The sequence below is a fragment of the Talaromyces proteolyticus genome (genome assembly GCF_021365285.1).
Source record: "Talaromyces proteolyticus strain PMI_201 chromosome Unknown BGW36scaffold_12, whole genome shotgun sequence".
NCBI lineage: Eukaryota > Fungi > Ascomycota > Eurotiomycetes > Eurotiales > Trichocomaceae > Talaromyces > Talaromyces proteolyticus.
This window is the reverse complement of record NW_025764288.1, coordinates 389,295-415,334: the sequence shown is the minus strand read 5'-3', so window position 1 is coordinate 415,334 and position 26,040 is coordinate 389,295. Positions and strand designations below refer to the sequence as shown.

The window sequence follows — 26,040 nt, the reverse complement described above, 5'->3', positions numbered from 1 at the left end:
CTAGTCTCAGCAGACCCAGGGTGTGGAAAATCGGTCCTGGCCAAGTATCTGATAGACACAGTCCTGCCGCGATCTGCAACCGTTTGCTACTTCTTTTTCAAGGATCAGGATCAAAACACGATCAGTCAAGCGCTTTGCGCCGTGTTACACCAGCTTTTCTCACACAAGCCTTTTTTAATTCGTTATGCTACGCGAGAATATTCTAAAAACGGATCCCATTTGACAAATATTACGGCATCACTTTGGGACATATTAGAGAGGGCTGGGCAAGATCCACAGGCGGGGCCCGTGATCATTGTCCTAGATGCACTAGACGAATGCGCACAGTCAGACCTTCGGGACTTGCTCCAAAAGTTGAGAACCAGCTTTCGCGGAGACAAACAGGGCCATGGTAAGATAAAATATCTACTCACCAGCCGCCCGTATGGGCACATCTTGTCAGAGTTCCAGGAGCTATTGGACACCTTTCCCAACGTTCACATTCCGGGAGATGAAGAGTCGGATGCCATCAGTCAGGAAGTGAATCACGTTATCAAATACAAGGTTGAAAAGCTCGCCAGGAGGTTGAAATTCAAAGAAGAAGTTAAAGACCACTTAAATAGGCGACTTCTCGAAATAACGCATCGCACATATCTCTGGGTCTATCTTGTTTTTGACTACTTAGAGACATCAGAGATCAAGAAGACGGAGAAGGGCATGGACTCCGCCGTCGCAACGCTACCGAAGAGTGTCAACGAAGCATACGAGAGAATTCTGAGCAAGTCTAAGGACCCTACAACTGTTCGAAAAGTGTTGAGTATTATCTTAGCAGCGAGCCGGCCGTTGACACTAGCGGAGATGAATGTCGCTGTGAACACCGAAAGTTCAATGAGGTCAGTGGGGGATCTTGACCTGGAAGGAGAAGATGATTTCAGATCACATCTGAGATCGTTGTGTGGATTGTTTGTTTCAGTTCACCATGATCAAGTTTACTTTCTGCACCAAACAGCTCGAGAATTTCTCCTTACACCTTTGCTCCCAGCACTAGACAGCGGTGTGTGGGAACATTCTATCACTCTCCAAGCCGCACACATGATTCTTGCCGAGGTCTGCTTAGTCTATCTTAACTTCCTCAATGGTAACGAGATTCCGACAGACGGAAACGGGGACGCCAGTCAACTTATTAACAAGTACCCCTTCCTAAGCTACTCGGCTGAGCATTGGGGTGGGCACTTTCGCACGGCACGCATCAGTCATAATTCTGCCTTGATAAATTCTGCCTTGGCAATTTGTGATACTGATTCGACGTGTTATCCGATATGGTTTGGTATTTGTTGGAAATCTAAAATATTGATTTCACATCCCAAGTCTTTTACCCCTCTCATGGTCGCGTCGTACTTTGGTCATGATGCAGTAGTCAAGCTGCTGCTTGATAAATCTGCTGATGTTGAGTCCAAGAATAACTATAGCCAGACATCGCTCTCAATGGCTGCTCTCTATGGCTATGAGGCAGTAGTTAAGCTGCTGCTTGATAAAGGTGCTAATACTGAGTCTAAAGATGCAGTTGGCCAAACACCACTTTTCTGCGCTGCCGTGAATGGCCATGAGACAGTAGTCAAGCTGCTGCTTGATAAAGGTGCCAATGTTGAGTCCAAGGATAATGAACATGGCATGACACCACTCACATGCGCTGCCACGCATGGCCATGAGGCAGTGGTCAAGCTGCTGCTTGATAAAGGGGCCAATATCGAGTCTAAAAGTAAATCTGGCCGAACACCACTCATATTGGCTGCCGAGTATGGCCATGAGGCAGTGGTCAAGCTGCTGCTTGATAAAGGTGCCGATATCGAGTCTAAAGATAAATATGGCCTAACACCACTTTTCTGCGCTGCCAAGAATGGCCATGAGGCAGTGGTCAAGCTGCTGCTTGATAAAGGTGCCGATATCGAGTCTAAAGATAAATATGGCCTAACACCACTTTTCTGCGCTGCCAAGAATGGCCATGAGGCAGTGGTCAAGCTGCTGCTTGATAAAGGTGTCAATATCGAGTCTAAGGATAATTATAGCCTAACACCACTCACATGCGCTGCCAAGAATGGCCATGAGGCAGTGGTCAAGCTGCTGCTTGATAAAGGTGCCGATATCGAGTCTAAAGATAAATATGGCCTAACACCACTCTTAGGGGCTGCTTGGTATGGCCATGAGGCAGTAGTCAAGTTATTGCTTGATAAAAGTGCCAATGTCGAGTCTAAAGATAATATATATGTCCAGACACCACTCTTATGGGCTGCCAAGAATGGCCATGAGGCAGTAGTCAAGTTATTGCTTGATAAAAGTGCCAATGTCGAGTCTAAAGATAATGACTATGGCCAGACACCACTCTCAGGGGCTGCCAGGTATGGCCATGAGGCAGTAGTCAAGTTATTGCTTGATAAAAGTGCCAATGTCGAGTCTAAAGATGAAAATGGCCTGACACCACTCTCATGGGCTGCCAAGAATGGCCGTGAGGCAGTAGTCAAGCTACTGCTTGATAAAGGTGCTGATATCGAGTCTAAAGATGAAGATGGCCTGACACCGCTCTCGTGGGCTGTCGAGAATGGCCATGAGGCAATAGTAAAGCTGCTTCAATTCAGGGTCAGCCCGTAGATAATGCAAAAAGTTCAAATACTATTAATATTGATATAGGGAGAGCTCCTATAGCCAGTCCACCTTTATGGTGCTATATTCAAACTTTTGTCACCTTACTGTAGCCAAGGAAGCCTCTGTCATCCTTGTGGCTACCATATGTTTGATAACATATCGCTTCACTTAATAATTGATAGAGTATGGTAAATTCAAAGCTTTATTGAAGCTATCCGACTATCTGACGAGGGAAAACGTGTAGGTAACCTGCACTTCATCAATCATGCTAGAATGCTAGTTGATACTCCGAATTCCTGGAAGAAAATTTATGTACTGTATCATAAAGAATTTCCAAGTTAGCCCTTAGACAAGAGATAAAAGGTTTAGGATTCTGATCCAAAAGTTGGGCTGCAACGTATTGTAAATTTCAGTCCTACGAGAGTTACATAAGGAATACTATAGATATTTATAGCTTCGTGAATACTCAAAATATTTCTATTTTTAAATCAATAATAACCAATTGAATCTTCGCCCACATTTCAGCTGATTTTGAAGAATTTTCCAAGTGAATAAATGGTGGCATAGCAATGTGTTGAAATGTTGGAATCAATATAGAATGCGTATTCAGAAGCAAGTGGTTGGGTGACTGTTAGCTTACGTTAACTCAGAGCTACATTTTGTAGCGAGCATATGTTGATCGAAATATTTATTTGTACTACAGCTTTAAGCTGCTATAAACAATTTCTAAACTGGTCCTGCCTGTATAGTATACCATCACAAGCTGCATGTGGCGAGATGCATGTGATAAGTGTGGTATCACGAAAATAAACGTATCCAACAGTCAAACAAGGAAACGGCTCAGCCTTGTCGTCGAGATGTAGTCTGAATATGATGCAGAAAAAAATGAATCATCGCCATGAAGCGCAATAATGATATAGAAAAAAAGGTCCTCTGAAAACTCGCAATGCCCGAATGACGCTCACAATGAATAACACCACCATATGACAATAGTAATAACATCATACAAAATGGGAATCCGAACAGTTCTGTAATTCTACGATGGAAAGAAAAGCAATGAAATGGAGTAGGAAAGCTGTGGAAGGAGAGCTTATGCGGATGCCTCCTGAGTTGGCAAGTTATTGGAATTGTTGGAAGCAGAAGATTCAGTCACACCTTGACCCCGGCAGAGAGGGCACGAATTTCGTCCAGTGGTGAGCCACTAATTGCTGTTAGTTATAGAGCCTAAGTAGAATAGAGGTGTGATGTATTACCTGGTCAATGCATTCTTTGTGGTATATATGCTTGCATTTAGAGAGTTGTCGAACCTCATCTGCAGCTTCATACTCGCTCAAGCAGATCAGGCATCTTTCAGTCTCGGAAATTCCAATTCTTTCCTCACCCTCCAAGGATTCTGCTACTAATGCACCGGCATACTCAACCAAACGGAATAAACCGCCAGCTGAAGTAACATCTGCTTCTGTGGCAACGGGAGGCTTCGCTGGTCCGAGGAGTGAAGAGAGAAGGATCATATCTTCGTAGGTGGGGTTCTACGACAAGTCAGTATGCAGTGCATTCAATTTGATTATATTTATGAGTAATGAACTGTGACGTACCTCAGTGAATAGACTTGGGGTTGCAAAGGCTGGATGGTTCTCAGAAAGGTTGGTGCCAACAACATATATGACCCAAGTACGACCTATAGATGGCGAGGGTTGGTCTGGCTCGACGACCCCATTGCGTCTCGCTGCACCCAAGCCTAGATGGCGGTGACGAGCAAATTCTGAGTCACTTCGTCGACGTTGCCGGGCACCAGCAGGGGCCGCCGTGTTGGCCGCGGTTTCTGACTCGACTGCAGGCTGTTCTGAGGATTCTTCGTGAACTTGAGGGAGGATATTGGGAAACATAGCCGAAGCTGAAGACGGCCGCCGGCTTGGAGTCGAATTTTCTGATGATACTGTAGATAACGTAGGCTCCGCTGGAGTTGATGGGGGTGGATTTGGTCCAGGAGGGCTTTCAGATAGGGATGTTGGTAGAACAGACGTAGACCCGTCTGCCGGGTTCATATCTGCTCTCCTCTGGGATGAATTTGACAAGGAAGTTCGCGCCTGGTTGTCCAGACCTGGAAGGAACGAGTTCGTAGCTCCATTCACAGGTCGAGGTGGCGGTAGCCGTGGCGAACCATCCGCGTTACGGAAAAGACTACCTGTGCTGGCCCGATCGCGTGGCATAGCGTTTGACGGCATCAGAGGTAAGCCGAGAAGCGCATCCAAACCCATACCGCTATTGTTTTGTTGGTTACCACCAACTGGACCGTTGGTAGGAACTGATCTGACCCCAACAACAACTAGAGTGACAGTGCGACCCTCGTTTGTTTCTTCACCAGAATCGTCGATATCCATCTGATCTGGTACTCGAGGTGTCATGTTTTCTCTGGTTTCACCATTTGATCGTCCTTGATTTTCAGAATTGGCAAAGCGGAAGACACGGAGAAAATTGACTGGGGTTGGCGTTACATTGCCATCCGAAGATGGGGTTTGACTGCCCGAAGCCCCTGAAGGACTACCCTGATTGGAAGTGGCTTGCTGCAAGCTTGATATAAGATTTTCCAACGATGCATCCAATCCATCGTTACCAAGAGACTGAATATTAGGAAGGGTAGGCACAGCAGAACCTGAAAGTTGCGCTGCAATAGCAGCAGCAGCTAGTTGAAGAACCCGAGATAGAGAAGTCTGGTCTTGCGGTCTTTGTAGCCGTGGTGGTCTTGTACGCAGAATGCCTGGGAGACGTCTCACCGGGCCTGGGCCGTGGTTCATCCGAGATCGAGGCGAGATCGGTGGGGAGGCTTCCATACTTGGCTCTAGCGAGTCCATCTCCGTCGCCTCATTAAAACCCATGGTAGTATCCATGGGAGTTATGGGAGGAAGCAACTGATCAAAATCATCTGGAATGCTTGAGCGAGAAGGACGTTGAGGTGGCACTCTTGCCTCTTCTGACTCTGCTAGCGTAGGCGAAGGCCCGAATATATGAGAGATAGGAGTTGATAAGGAGTTTCGCACGCGGTTCAGACGTGGGCTACGACGCCACCCTCTGTGAGAACCCGATAATGTATCAAAGGTCGAGTTGATATATGTGGAATTCGGTGGAGAATCTGGATTGAGTGCTGAATCCCCTCGAGGAAGTGGATAGGGACCACGTATGGAGCGGCGTCGAGTGATGCCCCGGGACCCGAAGGAGTTGAAAGGAGAGAAGCGGGCACTGTGAGTCGTTTCAGCTCGCGATAGAGATCTGGAGAAGCGTCCGTTCCGATGAGCATGGCCTTCTGCCGGTGTCTCCTCCTCGCTACTTAGTAGCCCTCGTATCACTGAGTTAGGTAGGATCCGAGAGCCTAATCTCGACATGGTAGACTGTCTCCGGGATATGAGCCGTGATACTGCCGCGCTCCGTGTACCTGGCTGTACTGATTCCATTTCTTGTGGGTAACCGACCATGTCTGTTGACGTTATGTTGTCACTATTCGTCGCGTCTGGCAAGTATGAGGGAGTTGGGTCTGTCTCGAGATTGAAAATGCTATGTCTGTGTGCATCACCCGCCTCCCCGTGCGGGAGGTGAGTATCCAACGGTTGTCCTGACATGTCCTGAGTGTTTAAGATTCCGTTATTGCCATCACTATGCGGACGTGAAGGTAAAATGCTTCGTGAGGCGTTTTCTTGTCGTTGATCCCTTTGCGTTGATGATGCCTGTCCCATAGTAACAACGTGGACTACCCAGAGAACTTGCCGCAGATGTGTGGCGGGTGGCGTGGGGGTGTGATATAATCTCAATAGGCGGTTGCCGTTAGTACTCCATGAAAGGCGTCACCACTCAATAATCGGAGTTTGGGTGTGATGGTCGTAAACGATTGTGGATAATTGGACGGCGTCGGAAGGGGGGCAACGATAAACACCGTAGAATGGCGGTTGATTAATCGACCGATCAGTTCGAAATGCCAGCTAGCAAGACTCGGTGGTCGAGTGCGCGAAATGTCAGGGCAGATAAGCAAGGCCTGAGGTGTGCGGATGGCAAGACATCTGATATGGAGGTAGGAACGAGGCGAATTTGAAAAGGCAGATGAAGTTTCTAGAATCAACAACTATTTTTATTGTTAGAGAGCAGGCTGCAAGATGTTGAACAGAGGTTCAGGAGCAGAACGGCGGAAAGACGGATGTGAAACAGTCGGCGCCAGGATGGTTGGTTAGCACTTACAGCCTTGTTGGGCCGCGTCAAGGCCAGGCCAGCTCTTTAGTGGGAAGACAGATGGCGCTGACAGGTGTGGACGAGCAGAGGAGATGGAGGATGAGAAGAGACAGGTTGTTTCGGGAGGAGATGTTGGCGGCAACAATGATGATCCGAAGTAGTCTCCGATAAAGGGCAGACAGGCCAGGGAGAAGCATGAGGCAGGAGGGGGCCGCGTGACAAAAGTAGGTCCGTACGTAGGCGCCTTAATAATCCACAGCAGGAGGCGGCAGCCACGCCCAATCGGCTGGCGCCCGTTAGCACTGCTTAGCAGCGCAGTCTGTTGAGTCTTGACTCTGGTGGAGGAGAGCGACTGGTCACATCCGATGCTGAAACCGATGCGATTTTGATTTGTGACGGCTTGCTTATTACTGACTCTACATGCTCTGCTCTGTTGGATTTCAGTGTGTGCGAGTTGCCAAACCGAGCATCCTGACAGGAACCGGGTGACTCATCTTTGGCTGACTCGCCGTGTCTCTCGTATCTATAGCTTTCTAGAAGGCGGTTTACTAATCAAACATGCTGAAGCCGATTCCACAATCCCAGCTATTATTTTTATTATTGGAAGTGATTTACTAGTATTTAGCATTAGTTTTTAGCCGCCGCCAGGACTGCTATCTGGCCAATCACCGCGCAGGAAGCTGGCGGAAGATAAACGGCTTTTTCTGTGTGTGGGATTTGTCTTGTCAATCCCAACCAACACACGGCTCTTTGTGCATGCGCCAACCGACCGTATTCTACTCGTCAATACTTTGAGACAAATCACGTTAGGCAGACTGCGATGACGCCCCTGGCGCATGGCATCGACACCTCGGCTGCTCTTCTGAATTCATGACCATCCCAAAAGTATCCGTTTTCTCCCTGCCACTTGCGCCATGGCAGCAGAACGCCAGTGTTCGTGTCGAGAAATATGACCAAAAACATGGACTGAAGCGACGGCGGTCTAGGGACGGCTTTGACGGAGAAGATCACGACCAAGCAGACACCAAATCAGATGCTGCCTCTGAGATCAACCCCAGCCAAGGTCCGGCGCTTGTTCTGTCTCCTGGTGAAGCTCACCAGTACCGAATTGCCGGCCTGGCGCTGGATCAAAAGCTACCTGGAGGTTATTTCCCACATGCAAGTGGGAATGGTCAAGACAGGAAACGATCGGATAGGTTTTACCTTGAGGAGCTATCTAACCAGTCCCCTCCGATCTTCCTTCCTGGATCAAATACTGTAGACAGTACTCTACACCTCCGTCATCTGGGTGCACTCACTACAATTCTGCATCGATGTCTCCTAGATGGCGACTTTACTAGAGCGGGCCGCGCTTGGGGAATGCTACTTCGTGAAAGGGTAGGCGGGCGTCCGATAGATTTACGGCAGGGAGGAAGATGGGGAATCGGCGCCGAGATTCTCTTTCGTCAAGGCACTGGGGAGCCGCTAACGCAATCTTTGGATACGCACCCCAAACGTCTTTTTAGTCGACAAGGATTTCAAGCGGCGAAAGCTTACTACGAGGGTTTGATCATTCAGTATCCATATCTTAAAACCTTGCCAAGCATGATCAACGCGACAGACTTTTATCCAGCTATGTTCAGTCTGTGGATATATTTCGTTGACACAGAGAGCAGAAACGCAAGAGAGGCCATCGAGAATGAAGAGGACGATGACTCTTCCTTCGACAATTTCTCAGAGCCAGGCGATATTTCCATGTCCGATCTGGAGGGCCGCAGAGGAAACCAAGATTGGCAGACATCGATGCGAATTGCCAATATAAGGTCGAAGGAACTGAGTGGAGCACTGGAGATTGAACAGCGTATGGATGAAATCCTCATTTCGCCACCGTACATAGACATGCCCGTGCTTCTCAAACTTCGAGGCATGGTGGCGTTGTGGGTTGGTGACCTTTTTGTTTCTTCGCAGCCAGATCCAGATGCGGATACGAGTATTTTAGAGACGGTACAGTCATCTCAGTTGCTTTTTGCACGAAGGGAGCTGAGAGTTGCAAAGGAAAAGCGGGAGATCGAGAGAAGTAAAGCAGATAAGTTTTTCGAGAAGGCGAGGATGCGTGAGGAGATTTATATGTAAATACTTTAGTCATTGTTCTCGAAATATGTATTTTCCAGAATACCTATTACTATCCTGAAACTGAAGCAAGCAGTAGACACGGTGACAATTCAATTGTCTCAATCGCCATAATTGTATATGGATCACGTGCCACTATAACTGATTGCTGGCGGCGGCAGCTACGGCAAACTCCGCAACTCAAACAAACGGTTGATCGGCTGGACTGACGCAGATTGGACGAAGCACGGCCGGGTCCACCAAAGCAAAGTCAACACTTTGACCTGTTCAACCTCTTCATTGCTTAGTTCATGGATGAGTCTTGTAAATGCCTTGAGACTGCTGGAGGTGTATCCCCGCATAACACATAATCCCTATCTACGCCCTCCGTAGTGGATTGAATCATCAAAGATGGGCGTGGGCGAATACATCCATGCAAAACAAGGTGATCATCAGGATCATCAGCGAGGCAACTCCGAGCAACTCTACAATCTCCACCATCAACCAGACAAAACCCGACCTGGCAACGGTCTCCCGTATTCACGGTTCTCAAGACCCGCTTCATACTTGCACAACAATGACTATGACTATGGCTATCAACAAGACAGCCAAGAAAGCGCAAATGCCAATTACAAAAGCGTCTTCGATACCGACGTCGAAGGCGTTGATGATTCCACCATAACGGTGACTAGTGCCGCCGAAAACGAGAGCGTGGCGCATGGCTTCGAGGTGCTTGAGCGCCAGCACGTCGCGGCGCTGAATTGGAATGAAAGCGTGCCTTCTGAATCAGAGCATTCGTTCCATCCAGCCGGAGACGGGCAGGACGGGTTGAATGGAGGAAATCGTAGGCGCTCCCCCGTCTCGGTGGTAGGAGACGAAGATGACGCAGACGACGAGGTTACCCAGACATTAGACTGGGTTCGATATCAAGCATCACAGCAGGCCCCCACAACAGCAACAACCGCCGCGGCCGCGACAGCTTCAAAGCGGAATTCTCAAGGGGAAAGAGAAAGAGCAACCCACTCACGGATTCCTCGCGCATCGTCTCGGATGGCGCTGAACCGGAGTGATAGCGACCCTGTGCAACTCTCTAGTCATGCCGCAGACGAAATGGAAACGAAAACGGCGTATCGTGGCGCAAATCACAATTATTCGCGGAGTCTAGCCACAACGCCAAATAATCGGTTCAATTTCAAGACTGAACGCCCCTATGAACGGCTTATCCAGCGGCAGTCTCCGACTCGTCATGCCAGCGGTCCGCGGCCGCAGCCTGAGCGGCAGAGTTCGTCGAAATCAACGGGTCTGTTTAAGAAAGACCTAGCGAGGAGAGAGCAGGAAAGAAATTATTACGATAGTTTCATTGACGATAGAGTCCGGAGCACGCTCGACGCAACTGACGACGAAGCCTTCGAAGATGAAACAGGCAGCGTGAATATCCAATTCCCGTCGTCAAAGTCCCGGCAGAGATCACCAGCACAAAACTCCTCCCATTCAGACGCCCATCCAAACGACAGGTTCGAAGCAGACTATCCCAACGAAATCCTTCAACAAATGCAATATTCAGATCTCGAAAACGAGTCATTCGACCACATCCCCATCCCCCGACCCTTGACCCCAAAGACAAACCCCCCTACCACAGCAGCACACCCACAGCAATCACCACCCTCCTCCACCCCCTCGACGGCCAGCGACAAGCTCTCGTTCGTCCTGCACTCCCTCCCCCTCCCCACCGATCGCCATCGCTACCTCTCGTCTCTGTCCCTGCCCGAATGGGAAGAATTCGGGGACGAAGTGATCGGACGACTTGGGGATATGCTGAACAAGATTAAAGATGCTCGAAAGGCGCGTCGCAGGACGACGGCGTTGTTTGAAGCGGAGATAAAACGAAGACATGATGATGCGCAGGATAAGCATGCGGAATTGGATCAGCAGTTGTCAGATATGAAGCAGGGTGGGATGGGGGTGTTGAAAGGGTTGAAACCGGGTTGAGTTGCGATTATAAAGATTGCAGGTTGTTTTGTTAGCATTGCCATTGTGTTCGGCATTTGAGGCGTTGGTGAGGATATTAGATTTATGGCCGATTTTAATAGATTTAGTGCAAACGTCATCTTGAGCTGTTCTCGAAAGTTGTCATACTAATAAAGATGATTTATATTGTCTGACTAGTCATAGTAGACGTGGAAGATGGAAATTCATAGCTCCTCTCCAAGTGTGTGGATAAAAATCTATAAGAACAGTGTTTGATACATATTCAATTTCATAATGACCTCAGTCTCAAAGCGCCGGAAATGCTCGAGTGTAAAGAAAAAAGTGAATAAAAACATTCAGTCATTTGACTGACTATATAACGCTGTAGCAAGCCTTTTATAATCCTGAAGCAACTCGGCAACCTCGCCAATGCGAAGATCTCGAACATCCTGAACCTCTAAGAACTTTCTGATTGGAGGGTCTAATCTTGACGACGCTGTACTTTCAAGGCCTGATGATTGTACATCCGCAGTCTGAACCCTTTTGGCACGATCTGGTACGGGAGATGGTCCGCTGCTGGCAGCTGCCTCCGGGGTATTGCGACCCAGACCTCTGATCATGCCGGGAATGTGATTGAGTGGGTTGAATGTGTTGCCAAAATTCTTCATCGATTCTAATGGTGTAGTAGCAGGACTTGAGTTGAATATTGAACTGCCACCGCTTGGGCTGGGAGTAATGTTCTCCCGTGAATTGAGCCGGGGTACGATTCCTGGTGTCCTGCTTTCGCCACTTCGCGCACTGTCTGCACTCCTATCCCTTGGAGCCCTTTGGGCGTCATTTCCACTGGTCCGTCGATCTTCGGGTTTCAAGGATGCTATTGGTCTGCTGGCAGGATCTATACTTGGACTTTCACTTGCTAATTCATCGTCGTTTAGTATAGAAGGACTTGTTACGAGACGTCGAGCTTCATCTAGTGTCTTAGGCACGAGAGGTTGTTCGTTTCCACGGCTGGATTGCATTTCTTTCATTCGACCAATAACAAAGTTGAAGCTGTTATCCAGCGCGTTGCTGATGTTTTTCAGCCCTTGATCGGCAGTGTTACGAACTACATCATTTGCAGCACCGAGGACCTTAGCAGGCGGTTGGAATAGATTACTTAGGCGCCGTTGTTGAGGGGTTGGTGCGGTGAGTTGAGACTTGGATAGTGTGGCAGACGCTGTGTCTCTGCCGGACTTTGAGAATTCTCCAGTAGCTGGTAAATCAGTTACAGCAGCATCCGAAGACGTCCTAGAATGACGAGCAGATCCAACAGATTCTGAGACCCCGGTAGTTGCAGCATTCAAAAGTCGTGGTTGGCCATCGGTAGGCAAATCTGCACTTAGACTGGAGAGATCTACTGCCTCTAGGAAAGTGATGGCGGCCTCTAGATTGGTCAAACAATAAGCAGACTCTCCGTCTATCTTGTTGGCGGATCTAAATCGTTGAATGAAGAGAAGATTACTGATCACATTGATACCCTCTGGTGGAGACGTGATCAACGTATATATCAAAGTTGGAAGAATTTCATCAGCCGAGGAAGACGACCCAAGAAGAGCAGTCAGGGTATCCACAATTGCTTTATGTGCTGCAATTAGACACTGGAGCTTTCCTAACGGGTACTTGCATTCGTTCATTTTACTCAAGCTTTCACGAGCCGGTGACAACCGTGAACTGGCATCGTTCTCTTTTTCTTCACTTGCCCCAGGAACTTCAATCCCAAGGTCTTTCAATCCAATTCCTAGAAGAGACATGGCAGCTGTCTTGGAGCGCAGTTTCTCATCCCGAACTTCATCAAGAGTGCTCTTGTGACGCCAAATCTTATCGTAGACACGTTCACATGCTCGTCTCTCCACAGTTTCCTCCAAAGCAAGGCGTTTAAAGGGTAACTGTTTCCGCGCTTTTCGTCTCTCAGTTACTTCAGAAGCAGTGAGCATCTGATGCGTCGTGGTCCCTTTGCCCATGTCTTTCTGGGAAGCATTGGAAAGGGAGCCATCGCGGTTGATGCGGGAGGCCAGAGTTGAAATATGTGTAGCTATGTGCGAATCCGCTCGAACATAAAATTCCTGAAATAACGTGCATATTCTTTCAATCGATGGGGGTGTTGAATGGACTCTGGCGCTTAAAGACTGAACGAATCTATACACAGCCGACATATTAATAACCACAGGATATACGCATCAAGCTCAGTACCATACCTATCAGTCAAGCTGGCTAACTCGATTGGAAGCTCATGCATTCCTTCTTGACCAAGTGGCTCTCCCAGAGACTGGTCTTGTGCAGCACTTTCTAGTTCCGAGTCCACCGAATCGCGCTTTTCAAAAACATCGAGCCCTTGTTCTGGTTCATCATTCACCTGCTCCAAGGTAGAAGCATCGTCATGAGGGTCTGCTCCGGATGTGCCGAGTGCTTGCATTGTCTTTGCTCTACTTCGTAAAGTAGGGTTAGCAGACGGGGATTCCATGCGAGTGAAAGATCGTGTGGGATGAAGAGCCCTCGGTGTTCTGGCGGCGTTTCCGGAAGGTGTTGTGGATGCCATGATGTGTGCGTGCGGGTGGCCAAGCTTGCGTGCAGGCCAGGGCTCCTACTCTTAGCTTGTTGAAGTACTGAGGGCCAATCCGGCCATGTGTACGTATGCACAGTATATAGCTAGCAACGCAGACCCGCCTGACGGTTGAGTGGGCGGGACACGTCAATAACAACAATAACAACAACAGCCGGGTTGTTATTCCAATGACGGATTCCGCGTCTCAACCATGAGGATGCATATAGTCCATGCCGATCGCGTAGACGAGAGCTGGAGCAGGAGGCACATTGGTTGGCTCTGACGAGTCGGCATCAGGCTGCAGCTTCTCAACCCGCATGTCCAAGTGACCTGTCACGTGCCGTCGTCGGGTGGGCGGTGGCCCGTGCGGCAGGAACGGTTGATAAGCCGGCTGCCTCGCCGACATGCGTCATCCGCTGTTGCTATCAGCCCTCATGGTCGCTGTACACTGCGCCGGCTCTTCTCGAGTCGTCCATTCGATAGGTTCTATCGCACCCATCACAATGTCTTCTCACTCGCGGGGGTATCAACGAGGAGACTCTCCTTGAACAGGGCCACTCGTTTGCTTCTCGCTTTCTATGCGGGACTGGCTGTCGCCACAGCGTCCCGGCCTTCGCCTCCCCCATATGACTCTTCCAACCAGGTTCCTATTTTACCACCTCATATTCCTCAAGGAGAGGGCCACGGCCCAGGCCATGGACACCATGAGTTTGTAAGTATCGCTTAATTTCATATCGTGGATGTTTTCTAATGGGAATCCATATAGACTCTCCGTCATATCTACCACCGCGGTACATACGAAGACCCAGATCTTCATTTGCGACTCGATGTAACACCGGAAACACGTTTACAAGTTATCTCCGAGGACACAGGCTTACCTGAGCCTGTGGAAACCCACCTGGAGCCTTTGATCGCAAAGTCTAGTTCCTTAAACATTCATAGGCTCGCGGACCGCCGACCATCTGTAATCGAGAGCCATCTTGCCTACGCCAGATCTTCGGGAGCTGCCATCGCGTTATCTGACGATGCCTGGGTTATGGACGAAGTTGATGGACCGGATGTCACTAGCAAGGAAACCGTGCTTACTTTCGCGAAGATGACCGCGAATGACTATATTGAGGAGCCAGGCACTGGCGATTGGAATCAGATCAGTGGGCGCTTCAACTGGTCAGCAAGTTTTGGATGGCAGGGAGATGGGCTGAGAGGTCATATCTACGCAGATGAGACCAACAGCACTATTATCTTGTCGTTGAAAGGCACTTCCCCAGCGCTGTTCGATGGAGCGGAGACCACGACGAATGACAAATTAAACGACAATCTGTACTTCAGTTGCTGTTGCGGCCAGGGTGGCTCTTATCTTTGGCGTCAAGTATGTGACTGCTCCACGTCGGTCTTTACAGCCAACTTGACTTGCATAACCGAGGCTCTTCATGATAGAAATCGGTATTATGAGTCTGCCATTGACTTGTACACCAACGTTACCCAGGTCTATCCGAATGCGAACGTGTGGCTCACGGGCCATTCTCTTGGTGGATCTATGAGTGCACTTCTCGCTCTTACGTTCGGCCTTCCGACTTTTGCCTTTGAAGCTATACCTGATGCACTTCCCGCAGCAAGACTTGGACTACCCACGCCTCCTGGGTATAATCCTATGCTACCTCAATTCCGGAGGAATACTGGTGTATTCCATATTGGCCATACTGCAGACCCCATCTACATGGGAACATGCAATGGTGTTGGCTCTACCTGCACTTGGTTTGGATACTCTTTTGAGTCTGCATGCCATACTGGGCAAATGTGCGTCTATGACACGGTCGAGGATAAAGGCTGGAGGATGGGTATTGGGACGCATCGAATCAAGAGTGTGATCAGTGATGTTTTGGAAGTGTATGACGAGGTTCCACCATGCGCAGCAGAAGAAGAATGTTATGATTGCCAATTGTGGAAGTTTTACAAGAGCAATGGGTCAGAAATTACTACTACTAGCACATCCTTCACGTCAACATCGACATCAGCTACCAGAACTTCAACGTGCGAAACACCAGGATGGTGGGGTTGCCTGGACAAAACGACCACAGATAGTATCACTTCCTCTACAAGTGTTTTAACGACGACTACGTCTACATGCGAGACCCCAGGATGGTTCGGATGTAAAGATCCAACTACGACTACAACCACCACCACCACCACTGCAATATCATATCCCTCGCAAACACTGACGCAGCCTTCATATACATCTACATGCTTGGACCCCGGCTGGTTCGGCTGTCGTGACCCGACAGAATCAACACCGCTTTCGACTACTATCCCGTCATCAACGACATGCCATTCTCCGGGCGTCATTTGGGGCTGCCATGATTCTACCACTACTTCCGTTGGACATGTAATCACCCCTGCCCCAACTTTATAACCACCAGTCGATGAAAGAATTTACGTTTATGCTCTTTGACTTTTCTTTTTTGAATACACTCATCTGTTGACTCTTTATTTGAACTGTGTTGGTTTTTTTGTTTCTCGATTCAGGCGTCTTTGGATCTAGTACCATCATGCACACTGCTATGCAAGAGCCAGTTTCAGGCTTATACTTAGATACACCTTTGCGGAGTTTATTATGGTGGTTTTGACTGATTACAAGCATCCAGATGTCGTTCTGGCATAGCTACCAGGCTATATTTGCACATAGATACCATAGCCAGTGCAATCAATTTCATAAGAATTTTCATGACGGGTTTTGTAGAGATTAATCCTGTTATGATATTATTATAACACTTACATTACTACCCAAAACGTAGTAGCTTTTCCCCTTTTTGACTGACATTCTAAATTCAGAAAGAGTAATCTTAATTAATAATATTATTATTAATTAGATTAGTATTATAATGTTTCATATATATAACACTTAATCTCTTTTAATTTGTAGGACTGGCACCAACAGGGGATATCTCCTAGCATTTGAGATCAACCAGAATGGTCGTACTCCACCACCTTTTTGCCCCTTTTACGCAGAGATAGATGTTAAGAGTTAACAAGTTTTCATATTACGGATTGATAAAATACGTTGCGTAGCTCAGCAATTTTCGAATTGGATCTAGCCCCAAAGCGCCAGCTGGCATATCTATCTATATGCTCTGACCTTTATCACTGTTTTAAGCCCATGGATAAGGTGAAAAGAAAGTAGTGGATCAAAATCAATTAATGAAACCGACTTGATTGGTAAAAATATTTATGTAAATAGCGGCCTGGTCCTCTATGCCCTGAATGTCAAAGTCCTATATCACTCACCGCGCGTGTTCATTTTGATAGCGTAATCGAAAAATAAGTCGTGGGAGCTTAACAAGTTGGCCCTAGCGAGCACATCACAATCATTATTCGGGCCAATAGAAAGTCAGGTAGCCAGTCAGTAGACTTTTCCTTCTTTGCTTACGAGATTGTTCAGTATTCCAGAATTATTAATCGAAGGTTCAGCACTCAATGGGATTGGTTTCCGGGTGTTGATGAGAACACAGCATGTCTATCCACCATTCAAAGATTGATATCCTGAAACAATGGGATTGTCGAGCATTTGTGATTGACGTAAATAAACCTAATGATTGATCGAGATGTATTTTCAACTCTTTTGCCTCCGGGAATTGCTACAGATAATACCATTACTAATTACAGATTAGTAGAGGAAGAATGACACTGTTTTAGTTGCCTTTTGCTGCTGGGAAGTAGAGAAACAAGTAGAAGGAGTAAACAGAGGAATAAATCGATGTCTATTAGTGGACATAAATGCCTCAATTTTCGCAGCTTACTTGTTCTCTGTTTCAACAAAGTCACAGACTGCTTTCCTACATCAGATCATACAATCTAGTACGAACATCTGAAATCTAGGAGCCTGGAAATGAAGCCCCAGCTGCAAAAAAACCAAAGGTCACAAGTTCCATCGTCTGCAAGTAGAGTCGCATTTGGTCTAATTTTCTATAGATATCGGCATAAGCTTAGAGCCTTTACGCTAAGTCTACTTCCTTTCATTCTTATCGTGCAACGTGCTTATACATAGTAGAAAAGGTCTCGATAGCAAATTGCAGCAGGCGTACAAGCCTTTGTGTTGGAATCCTGGGGCGAAATTGAAACCCTCACGAGAAGGTATTAGGTTTCTGATGGATTCTGTCCAGCAGAATAAGCTCCGTGTATGACCTGCTTATGGAAGCGGCTGCTCTGATGATTGTCAGCGCCATGTTCCTTGAAAAACTCCAGATGACTGTTGCGATGGCCGGATAGATGCGTCTCCAAGTCAAAATGAAATATATTGGATTTGCCTTACATTTATCAGAAAAGTACCACCTGATAGTTTATGGGGCGTAAATGTACGCAATGACGTATTCCCAGCAAATAGTAAAAGATGGAATATTTCAACCAATTATAACATCCCTTCTTAATTAAAAGGTCATCATCATAATCTTAAGTATTTTGTCCTCTCTGCAAACCCGAAGCGATAAGGTCCGTGCTGTCGAGAATCCAACAACAAATAGTTTGGTGGCTTGCTAGCCCAAGCCTCCAAACTAAAAGAATTATTGAAAAGGGAAAATAAAGACCAGAATTTTCTATGATTATTAGTATTTCTTCTTTCGTTTCCCGAAACTCCGAGTCATCCCGGGGCAAAACCGTCAAGAACTCGTTCTTCTGCGGTCCTTTGAATCATGTATCAACAGACGGTCTCAAATAGCGGAGTTCGCTGAATAATCGCTTATTAATTTTTGTTTTTATCTTTAGTTATATCATCAAAATGTTTGAAGAAGAGTGGAGTGCACAAAAGCAAAAAAGTAATCTCCGCAGCTTATTTGGGCTAAGAGTACGAAGGTGTACGAGATGCATCATAACTCCGCCTTGCCTGCGCAAAGCACGTCTGGCGCTAACTCCAATACACACCCTTTAGTACCTCACTGTTGATTGACGTCCCTGATGAGTGGTCTCTAACCATTCAATATTACTTACATTGTTTAATGTTTCTCTGTGATTAGTTATTCATCTCACTAGTGCTGACAAATTGATTTGAATACAGAAATGAAGTCAGGGTCTCATTCAATCAACCAAAGGTAACCTTGGTGGATATAAAGAGATTGCTGCCAGTCCACCAAGGTAATCCTAGGTAGAAACCTTTCCTGTTATTCTTCGTATCTTAGAAAACCTCACAAGCGCGATAACAATGCCTGCGTATCTATTCACGGCTTTCATTTCAGCCTTTCTCATAACGGCATGCGCTTCACTCTGCATTGAACCTGCAACTCGGACTGTTTTTGAATTTCCTTTCCGATCATGGGTTGAGAATATTGCCGTCCGGGCTAAAGGAGACCTTCTCGTTACGCTGATCGATCACCCAGAGTTGCACCTCATCAACCCTTTCAAACCCAACAATACGACCATAGTCTCGTCATTTCCAAACGTCCTCGGTCTATTGGGCATTGCAGAGTACGATATCGATCAATTCGCAGTGGTGGCTGGTAATTGGTCTTACGTCACTGACGAGACTACTGCACACTCATATTCCATATGGCGAGTGGATATGAGACGATTCGAAGCAATTGACGGCGAAGTACTTCAGCCTGCAGTAGTTGAAAAGGTAGTTGACATACCTGAAGCAATTTTTCTGAACGGAATGACTACTCTGAGTTCGATTGAGAAAACCATTCTTGTTAGTGACTCTGGAATTGGCGCCGTATGGCGGGTCGATATCGCCAATCGTGGTTATCAGGTGGTCATTGAGGATAAAACCATGGAACCCGGCCCTCCGTACAATCTCGGAATAAATGGACTTCACTTACGTGACCATTACTTGTACTACACGAATTCTGCACTGGAGTTGTTTTGCCGAATGCCAGTTAAGCCGGACGGCACGAGTGCCGGAAACGCAGAAGTGCTGGTCACTAATCATCTCGGAGATGACTTCACCTTCGACAGGTCTGGGAATGCATACGTTACCCAAGATCCAGGGAATGCCCTATACAAGGTCACGTTTGAAGGAAATGTTTCCACTATTCTGGGGGGGCCTGATGACCCTTTGATCGAGGGAGATACTGCGGCACAGTTTGGGCGAACGGTAGCAGATAGCCACATCCTTTACATTACAACCAATGGAGGACTTGTTAACCCAGTTGATGGACCAGCGGTTGGAGGAAAAGTGGTGGCTTTCAATACTCGCTGCGCTTGAAAATGGACACTCCGAAGAGCATCTCTGTGCTCCTAGCCTGACGACTGTGCTGTACATACTCAGAAACATCCTTAGTGTATAGTGTAGACTGGGCAGTAATCTAAATTTTCATAATCAAAACGATGTTTGTTACCGTTTACTTCTTTATGTCACTCGACTGGAGCATCGGTAGCTTCCAAATTGATCGATACTAAGGCTGAATTTATCTTAGAAAACTACAAAGTAGAAACAGTCAAATGATAAGAGAAGCAGCTATAAATTCCAAATGATTGTATTCATTAATAGTGTTAGAGGACTAACGCAGAGGCGGAATCACTCATTGAAGGATATTCCTGAAGAGATAGGCTCAATCCTGACGCAATGAAACATTAGACAGCGTGTTGGCTTTTCATACTTAAGCGTCCAAGAAAATGTTGATCAGCTTAGAGAACTGATCAGCATACTCATTGAGGAAGCCATGGCCAGTGTCCGGAAAGAAATGTAGATGGGCATCCGCATTGACTAATTTCTTGAACAAAACGTAGCTGTTTACTGAAGGTATAAGAATGTCATGATCGCCGTTCGCTACGAGCACTGGAATTTTGATTTCATGAAGGCGATCATAGCTGCCTTCATTCGAAAATTCACGATTAGCCCACCGCACAACTGCACCGATCTGGATCTTAGTGCCTTCAGGCCCAAGATAAGGTGAACGATCTACCCTGGCTCCATTCATTCGATGCCACCACTTGGCCCCGAGTTGTTGCTTCTTTTCTGACAAAGAGTAAAATGCGGAAAGGAATGCGTTGTAGGACTCAGTTTCAGTCGCTGCTTCTGCCAAGCGTTGGAGAGCTGAGGGATCACCGGCTTCGACACCTTCACCAGCACTCGGGCCTGTGCCCGCCAATATGAGTCGACGGACGAGAGACGGAGCATTCAATGTGACCATCTGAGCGACAAAGCCGCCCATGGAAAATCCAAGTAAGTCGATTTGGGGAATCCCCAGTGCTTGAATAACATCGATGATGTTCTGTGCCCAGCCCTCATATGTAGCAGGAACGCTACCGTTGCTTTTCCCAACTCCGGAATTATCGACGAGGATCACACGTCGGACAGCGGCAATGGGATTGATCAATTCAGGATCCCAGTGGTCGAAGGTTCCTCTGAAGTGTTGCAGAAAGACCAAGGGAACGTTGCTTTTAGCAGTTGAACCAAAATCAAGGTATGCGAGAACAGTGCCTTTCACTTCTACAAATTTGGGTTTGGCGGTATTGTAGGTCGTCATAGCTGCGGAGAAGTTTGGTTATCTTAAAACTCTTTCAAAAAAAATGACCAATTTCTTTAACAAATGGATGTATATATGTGACAGTCTGGTACATGCAGATGTCGGTGAGATGAGACCTTTGTTGATATGAACAGAATTTGGTGTAAGGAACATCCCTTCTTATAGTTACGTATCGTGTTAGTGTTCTCCTACGGCGCCAGCGGACCAATTTGTGTCACTGGGTTTGCAATTCACCTATGAAGCGAGCAGAGAGAATCCCCAACTTGAATTCATAAGCATGTGCGCAATACATGTGCGCAATACATGTGCTGATTAATTGGATTTCATATCAAGGAATTAATAATATTTTGACCCTTCCTAACTACGAACTTAATTTCCCGGGCAGCAGAATGCTTATGTGGAGTCGAAATTGAGACGATATTGATATTTTTGGCGCACTGGAACACCACCACACCATACATCAAGATAATGGCTTGAACAGAATGTCGCCGACTTCGATCTTGCTGATGTCATCAAATGTCGACTGAGTGGAGTATCCGGGCACGCTAAGTGGATGAATCGATTTAAACTCATATAGATAATTGCCGGATTAGGCAAATGAACAGATGCAATGCAAAGTGTATTGTATCGCTGCTTGATGCAAACGTTTGTAATCAGATGACAAATAATGTTCCATCTTCGTCGCTGTAGAGCCATGGCGGCTCTCATGGCGGCTCTTTACCTGGTATATAAACACTAGATTAGACCACATTTTGCCATAGATTGCTATTACAAGGAATACCAACGCTGGAGATCAAAGAATATATAGCAATAATAAAGAAGGAAAATATGGGATCTAGCGAACTTGTCTTCATTACTGGTGGCTCGGGCCACATTGGATTCCAAGTAGTGGTGTCTGCATTGAAAGCTGGCTACAGAGTTCGCGCGGCAGTTCGCAGTCAGGGAAAAGCTGATAAAATCAAGTCTGCACCGTCAATTCGAGCGTTGAACGCAGAAGACAAGCTTTCCTTTGTGGAAGTCGCTGATCTAACGGCTACCGGGGCATACGATAAGGCGGTGGAGGGTGCCGATTACATTATTCACGTTGCTGCTCCTATTTCGTCCTCATACAAGGAAGGGGCCGACTTCACGGAACATTTTATTGAGCCATCTGTTAAAGGAACCCTTGGAGTTCTCAACGCGGCGAAGAAGACTTCATCAATTCGGCGCGTTGTCATTACGTCTTCTGTTGCCGCAATCATTCCCTACCATGATTTCACATCGGGTAAAAGTGAAACAGTTTACAACGAAACCAGCAGAATTCCAACGCCGACAAGTTTTGCAAATGTCTTCGAAGCCTATGCAGCGAGCAAAGTAGCAGCCCTCAACGAAGCGGAAGAGTGGATTCGGCAAAACAAAACCGCCTTTTCAGTTATTCATATATTTCCTGGTTTCGTAATTGGGAAGGACGAATTGATTACAGACGTGAAGGATGCGTTTTATGGAACGAACAAGGAAGTTCTGACACCGGTCACTGGTGGTGATGATGGTTTCAAGCCTAGCTCTTCCGTTCACTTGGACGATGTAGCGCAAGCGCATGTGGCGGCATTGAACCCAGGGATTGTGGGCAATGCAGGGTTTGTTCTATCTTCCGGCGGGTTGCGAGGCATCCGCTGGGAAGAATCTCTTGACGTGGTTGCGAAAAACTTTCCGGATGCCGTCCAGTCAGGGATTCTCGCAAACAATGGTAAGATCGCGACATTGCCAGTCAAAATTGACGCGAGCAATACTGAGAAGACTCTTGGACTGCGGCTTCGACCATTCGATGAGCAGGTGAAAAGCGTTGTAGGCCATTACTTGGAACTCGTTGGCGAGGGAGCAGGTTGATTGATTAATGGTCTTGCCTTTCATTTATGTCGCGAATCTACGCTTAGTCAAAGAATTGGCGTGTAGATAGAGAGAAGAAATGGCAGATTGATTGACGAGCAACTTGGTTAACATCAAAACAAAGGAGATAGATAGATGCATGGTCTATATACAGTCTCTCAGCTGTTTTGATGTAGGTAGCAATACAAGCACTTGAAATGTTCAATGTTGTGTAGGCTATACGCATCAATCCAAGGTCGGCGGCGAGTCTACTGAACAGTGAGGGCTCCGGCCTTAAATACTCAATTTCCTCATTTCTTTTAGCTACATGTTTCGCTCCTTCACCCAGCTTTTGTATGGTAATCATCCTAGTCTAATTTCTATCACATAAAGGGCACCCTTATTCCACCGGGCTCAGGCCGATCATGATGTCCATCATTAAGTTTAGGGTACATCAGTGTACAGTTTCAACCTTCCATATATATCATATTTTAATCAACCAATAAAAACCTCTTAACCAGTCTTATTAGAGTTAATATTAATTAGCATTATTAATTTGTAATAGAGCCCTGCAGATAATTCGGTCTTACTAAGCTGGCCTATGTAGATCGCGGCCAATTTTACTAAACCGAGGACCCTACATATATTAACGACCTTAGCCAACGTTAGCCTCTTATAAGAGTGAGATCTAAAAGTTTACGAATCGATAATAAATGATAAGTTAACTTCATATAGGCAATAAAGATTACTGATCACAAATAATGATTGGTGTTCGGCCGGTGGCGTTCTGCACCACTCGGTTTCCGTCCCCGTAGAACTGATTAGTCGCTTCTTGATCAAATCTTGGCCACATTCCGTAACCTGATAGATGTGTCTTAATCTGCACCTCAGAGGCCTCTGCGAATTAGCTGGAAAGCAGAACAAAACCAAGTAACATATGTGCTATGCAGCCCTCTAGTGGTGGCAAAAATGTGGTGGTTTCTGAACTCGACAAATCGGGCATATTACCGCTGGAGTTCATCACCGTAACAGATCAGGCCGTTGCTAGCAAATCCAATGCTGCCTCTCGTCGGCTTGTACGAGCACAGGCACGGAAGTCAGCACATCGCAACAAGGGTGCTTATGCACAAGCACATGCGACCGGATCAGGAGGGACTAAGATGAAATTTAAGCTGTCATCGTGGAAACGACGCAATTCGAGCACCCCAATGGAAAAACAGAGTTTTGGCTTTGCATTCGTCATATCAGATCGGCAGGATTACAACTCTTCGGAAGACTGTAATATTCCATCAGCTAGTGCGAGGCTCACTGTCGATCTCGGCCCGATAAATGTTCTGCCTGTTCCACTGATTCCAATGACGAAGGAGCTTCTTCACTTTTGTATGACTTCTACCTAAATCCATCTTTGATACAGGAAATTGACAGCGGATTGAGACCACAATGGCTTGCGCACTAACAGCTTTGCATTAAACCCGGACGGTGATTGGTACGACATAACTCGAGTGGATGCTGCCACTTTGCACGCCTTTCTATCCACGATTGCGGTACTACGACAGCTGCAACTCGGACTCACAAATTCGGTGGCAGTAGTACATCACAGATGTGCGGCTATACAGCACATGAATGGGCGGCTTTCTGATCCGGTTCAACGGCTCTCAGACTACTTAATAGCCGCCGTTGCTGTTCTCGTTAATGCAGAGGTAGCTTCGAGCTTTCTCTTATTTTTCAAAGCCGTCACGGGGCACTGACAGACTATTTCAATAGGCTATGGAGAGCAGTTTCGAATTAGCATCGCTTCATATGCGTGGCCTGGTATCGATGATTCAATTGCGCGGTGGCCTCGAAAACTTTAATCATTTGCAGACCTTACAGAGAGTTATAACATGGTGCGTTGTATTTTGTTCCCCGATAGGTGATGATCTCAAATAACATCAAAAATCAGGGCAGATTTTTGTTTCTCATCCACATGGTCTTTGCCCCCTTGGTTTCCCCTACTCGACTCACTCTCTCAACCACTCGTACCATTCGACCGGCAACACCGCGTGCGTCATGTGCAGCCCGTTATGGGAAAGAGGTTCCTAAATATTTGCGAACCCCCTGAATCATTGTTAACGCTTCTCGATATGCTCCGATCAATATCCCAGTCTATATCCCTGTTTCCAACAATCGGCAGCGACCGAGTCGCTATCAGTAATTCCATTTACGTAGTGGAGTATAAACTTCTCTCGATCCAGCACCTTCATCTTGGACGACAGCATGCCAAGAATCAGATCGACATCTCGGAATGCGTAAGCTTAGCGGCTCTTTTGTACCTTCATCTTGCGGTCCGGGAGCTGCCGTTGAAAGCACATCGGCATAAACAACTGAAGGAGAGACTATTTCATTCCTTGCCACATGATCAAAACCTATCCAGTGCTGTGGGCTCCGAAACCGATCTGACCCTCCTTCTTTGGGCGTTTTTTATCGGTATGGATACGACTACACGTCAGGAGCCGCAGGAATCTCTCATAAAGCGCATGAGCGAGTTAAGCACTGTACTGTGCCTCGAAAAATATGAGGACTTTATATCGGCCTTGAAGACTGTATTATGGATGGATCAATTTTGCGAGCCTAGAGCTATTCATCTGTGGGATGAAATCACACTTCGAACGCGTGAAACTATGCAGCTGTTCCACTTGAATGTGGTGTATTGATTGACTGTGTATATATCAGTGTCAGTTTATCACTAGTAGTATTTCTGAATCACATAACTCTATATCATCAAATTGGATGTAACTTTCTGCCGACTACCACCAACCTGAACTCTGAATAACGGAAAAAAAGAGCCTTCGGGATAGCAACAATATTATCTACAAGCTATAGTTATCCCCTCCAACTATGCTCGAGCATACACAGGATCTTATTGGTCATGTGGTAGCCCTCCCGATTTTCGACTCCCCCACATCTTTTAATAATGAGAACGAGAACAAGAACTGATTGGAAGCATCATATAAAAATGCCTAATCTTTAGATAATATCGAACTGCTAAAAATATTTGGGAAATAAATTTATAAGCAGCTTTCAGAAGTTTAATTTATCATCAAGCTCAGGCTAACCAAAACCAGCAAAGCTAGTGATGTCAAAATTTCCGAAAGCAGGAAACGAAGGAACTTTACACTCCACCTTATGTCTCCAACGATTTAGGTGGTATTAATGACATGGGGTGCATGTGACTGAAAGACTAATATGGGGTATAGTGGCTTAGGTGATAAGGCCGACCAGCGGTCATAA

The 26,040-nt window shown here is 46.7% G+C and overlaps 10 protein-coding genes across 10 annotated transcripts; 7 read left to right on the top strand and 3 right to left on the bottom strand.

Moving 5' to 3' along the window:
• Positions 1-3,709: 3,709 nt before the first annotated feature.
• Positions 3,710-6,347, bottom strand: BGW36DRAFT_304662 (uncharacterized protein; the record flags this gene model as incomplete). Its single annotated transcript, XM_046211993.1, has 3 exons — positions 3,710-3,820; positions 3,873-4,148; positions 4,215-6,347. 3 exons carry the CDS (start codon positions 6,345-6,347, stop codon positions 3,710-3,712), a joined length of 2,520 nt encoding a protein of 839 aa, XP_046067341.1.
• Positions 6,348-7,704: 1,357 nt separating this feature from the next.
• Positions 7,705-8,946, top strand: BGW36DRAFT_363584 (uncharacterized protein; the record flags this gene model as incomplete). The annotated part of the gene is made up of 1 exon (XM_046214475.1): positions 7,705-8,946. The coding sequence occupies one exon, from the start codon at positions 7,705-7,707 to the stop codon at positions 8,944-8,946; it is 1,242 nt and encodes a 413-aa protein (XP_046067340.1).
• Positions 8,947-9,333: 387 nt separating this feature from the next.
• Positions 9,334-10,911, top strand: BGW36DRAFT_363583 (extracellular mutant protein 11-domain-containing protein; the record flags this gene model as incomplete). Its single annotated transcript, XM_046214474.1, has 1 exon — positions 9,334-10,911. One exon carries the CDS (start codon positions 9,334-9,336, stop codon positions 10,909-10,911), a length of 1,578 nt encoding a protein of 525 aa, XP_046067339.1.
• A 335-nt stretch (positions 10,912-11,246) lies between these two features.
• On the bottom strand, positions 11,247-13,465 carry BGW36DRAFT_305565 (putative VPS9 domain protein; the record flags this gene model as incomplete). The annotated part of the gene is made up of 2 exons (XM_046212078.1): positions 11,247-13,065; positions 13,125-13,465. The coding sequence occupies 2 exons, from the start codon at positions 13,463-13,465 to the stop codon at positions 11,247-11,249; spliced, it is 2,160 nt and encodes a 719-aa protein (XP_046067338.1).
• Positions 13,466-13,902: 437 nt separating this feature from the next.
• On the top strand, positions 13,903-16,193 carry BGW36DRAFT_387933 (putative autophagy related lipase Atg15; the record flags this gene model as incomplete). Its single annotated transcript, XM_046217182.1, has 3 exons — positions 13,903-13,976; positions 14,006-14,183; positions 14,238-16,193. 3 exons carry the CDS (start codon positions 13,906-13,908, stop codon positions 15,879-15,881), a joined length of 1,893 nt encoding a protein of 630 aa, XP_046067337.1. The 3' UTR covers positions 15,882-16,193.
• Positions 16,194-18,168: 1,975 nt separating this feature from the next.
• BGW36DRAFT_387931 (uncharacterized protein) lies at positions 18,169-19,782 on the top strand. The gene has a single exon (XM_046217181.1). It carries the CDS (start codon positions 18,660-18,662, stop codon positions 19,659-19,661), a length of 1,002 nt encoding a protein of 333 aa, XP_046067336.1. The 5' UTR covers positions 18,169-18,659; the 3' UTR covers positions 19,662-19,782.
• Positions 19,783-20,055: 273 nt separating this feature from the next.
• Positions 20,056-20,925, bottom strand: BGW36DRAFT_400572 (Alpha/Beta hydrolase protein; the record flags this gene model as incomplete). The annotated part of the gene is made up of 1 exon (XM_046218644.1): positions 20,056-20,925. The coding sequence occupies one exon, from the start codon at positions 20,923-20,925 to the stop codon at positions 20,056-20,058; it is 870 nt and encodes a 289-aa protein (XP_046067335.1).
• A 745-nt stretch (positions 20,926-21,670) lies between these two features.
• Positions 21,671-23,023, top strand: BGW36DRAFT_387930 (uncharacterized protein). Its single transcript, XM_046217180.1, has one exon. The coding sequence runs from the start codon at positions 21,754-21,756 to the stop codon at positions 22,789-22,791; it is 1,038 nt and encodes a 345-aa protein (XP_046067334.1). The 5' UTR covers positions 21,671-21,753; the 3' UTR covers positions 22,792-23,023.
• Positions 23,024-23,664: 641 nt separating this feature from the next.
• BGW36DRAFT_49091 (uncharacterized protein) lies at positions 23,665-24,657 on the top strand. The gene is made up of 2 exons (XM_046222375.1): positions 23,665-24,150; positions 24,205-24,657. The coding sequence occupies exons 1-2, from the start codon at positions 23,715-23,717 to the stop codon at positions 24,516-24,518; spliced, it is 750 nt and encodes a 249-aa protein (XP_046067333.1). The 5' UTR covers positions 23,665-23,714; the 3' UTR covers positions 24,519-24,657.
• BGW36DRAFT_387928 (uncharacterized protein) lies at positions 24,205-25,656 on the top strand. The gene is made up of 2 exons (XM_046217179.1): positions 24,205-24,656; positions 24,713-25,656. The coding sequence occupies exons 1-2, from the start codon at positions 24,538-24,540 to the stop codon at positions 25,461-25,463; spliced, it is 870 nt and encodes a 289-aa protein (XP_046067332.1). The 5' UTR covers positions 24,205-24,537; the 3' UTR covers positions 25,464-25,656.
• The last annotated feature ends 384 nt before the right edge of the window (positions 25,657-26,040 follow it).